General features: G+C 39.5%; 1 protein-coding gene across 1 annotated transcript; it reads left to right on the top strand.

The window, feature by feature from the left end:
* Positions 1 to 11: 11 nt before the first annotated feature.
* Positions 12 to 1,523, top strand: LOC107269057 (esterase FE4-like; the record flags this gene model as incomplete). The annotated part of the gene is made up of 6 exons (XM_015742899.2): positions 12 to 139; positions 229 to 520; positions 602 to 787; positions 863 to 1,062; positions 1,140 to 1,308; positions 1,395 to 1,523. Coding segments are annotated over exons 1-6 (1,036 nt in total), but the record flags the coding sequence as incomplete, so codon positions are not given.
* Between the last annotated feature and the right edge of the window lie 4 nt (positions 1,524 to 1,527).

The raw sequence follows: 1,527 nt of genomic DNA, 5'->3' as shown, positions 1-1,527 counted from the left end.
ATTACAGATTGTCAAGGTCGACCTACCCAAAGGTACCTTGCAAGGGTTAAAAACGCGGACTGTGTTAAATGGCGTCACTATGTACAGCTTCAAGGGCGTAAGATACGCAGCCCCCGCAACTGGTGTACATAGATTCTCTGTACGGACACGATAATTTACTTATTTTACATAATTCATTAGTTTCATTCATTTATCATGTACATTTATTAAATTCATTGAACTGCACAGGTTGCTCGAGAGGTCGCGCCCTGGATTGGTGATTACGATGCAACCCAACACAAATCAAGATGCCCTCAGAGATGCGCTTCAGCTTTTAAATACATCATTGGAAATGATGATTGTTTATTCTTGAACGTCTACACATCCACTCTTGATTGTAAAGCTGGTCTACCAGTGATGTTTTGGTTGCATGGTGGATCCTTCAATTTTGGTAACGGCGACAGTGACGTGTATGGACCCGATTATCTTATCGAAAATGGCGTCGTATTGGTCTCGATAAATTACAGACTGGGTCCAATAGGTAATAAAAGTTTCTTGATAAAATATCACCAAGACGTTTTCAAAGAATATTTTTCCTTTGATTGAGTAATATCGTTTACAGGATTCCTCAGCACAAGAGATGCTGCTGCTCCAGGCAACGTGGGTCTTAAGGATCAAATTGCTGCTTTGAGGTGGGTCAAGCGCAATATTCGTTACTTTGGTGGAGATCCAAACCGGGTAACCATCTTTGGTGATGCTGCTGGTGCTGGTTCTGTACAGTATCATATGATCTCACCACTCTCTGCTGGTACTTTATTTTAATTCTTCATATTACTCACACTCTTTTTTTCATATTTTACCACAATTCTCATATTTTTTTAAGGTCTCTTCGCCCATGCCATTGCTCAGAGCGGTACCGTCATGACTACCTGGGCCATTACCTACAACTCTACCAAAGATTCCTTTGCTCTAGGAGCAGCATTCGGAATCAATACCAATAATTCAACCGAACTTGTCGAAGGATTATTGAAAATTAATAGTACCGCCCTTGTTCAAATGGCAAACAAATTGTCTAGAGAGACGGTAAAATTATAAATTATCTACATAAAAGCGGATTGTAAGTGAAACACAAAAGAAAATAATATTTAATATATTCACAGGAGGGTATGTCAGGAGGTCATTACCTTTTCAAACCCTCAGTAGAAGTTAACGTGGGTCAGGAAATATTCCTGCCGGCTGATCCTTGGCAACTTCTAAAGACTGGTCGAATTAATGACGTTCCATACATGATGGGTTTCAATCAGGACGAGATGATCATAGGCGCTAACAGTAAGGAACTTTGAGTAACACTGTTTTTTTTCCTTTTACGGTATGTAGTTTCACAACTGATGTAATGGCCTTCGTCCATTTCTCAGGTATCGCAAATGTGGATTACTATAATAGTCACTTTGAAGGATTTCTTCCAACTGATCTTAATCTTACAAGAGGCGCAGTACTTGACACTGACATTACACTAGTGAGAAATTTCTATTTCAATGGAAAGAATGT

This window comes from Cephus cinctus, unplaced genomic scaffold, assembly GCF_000341935.2.
Source record: "Cephus cinctus unplaced genomic scaffold, Ccin1 Ccin1_contig_4012701, whole genome shotgun sequence".
Lineage (NCBI taxonomy): Eukaryota > Metazoa > Arthropoda > Insecta > Hymenoptera > Cephidae > Cephus > Cephus cinctus.
Note: the sequence above shows the minus strand (reverse complement) of the source record. Positions and strands in the feature narration are given on the sequence as shown.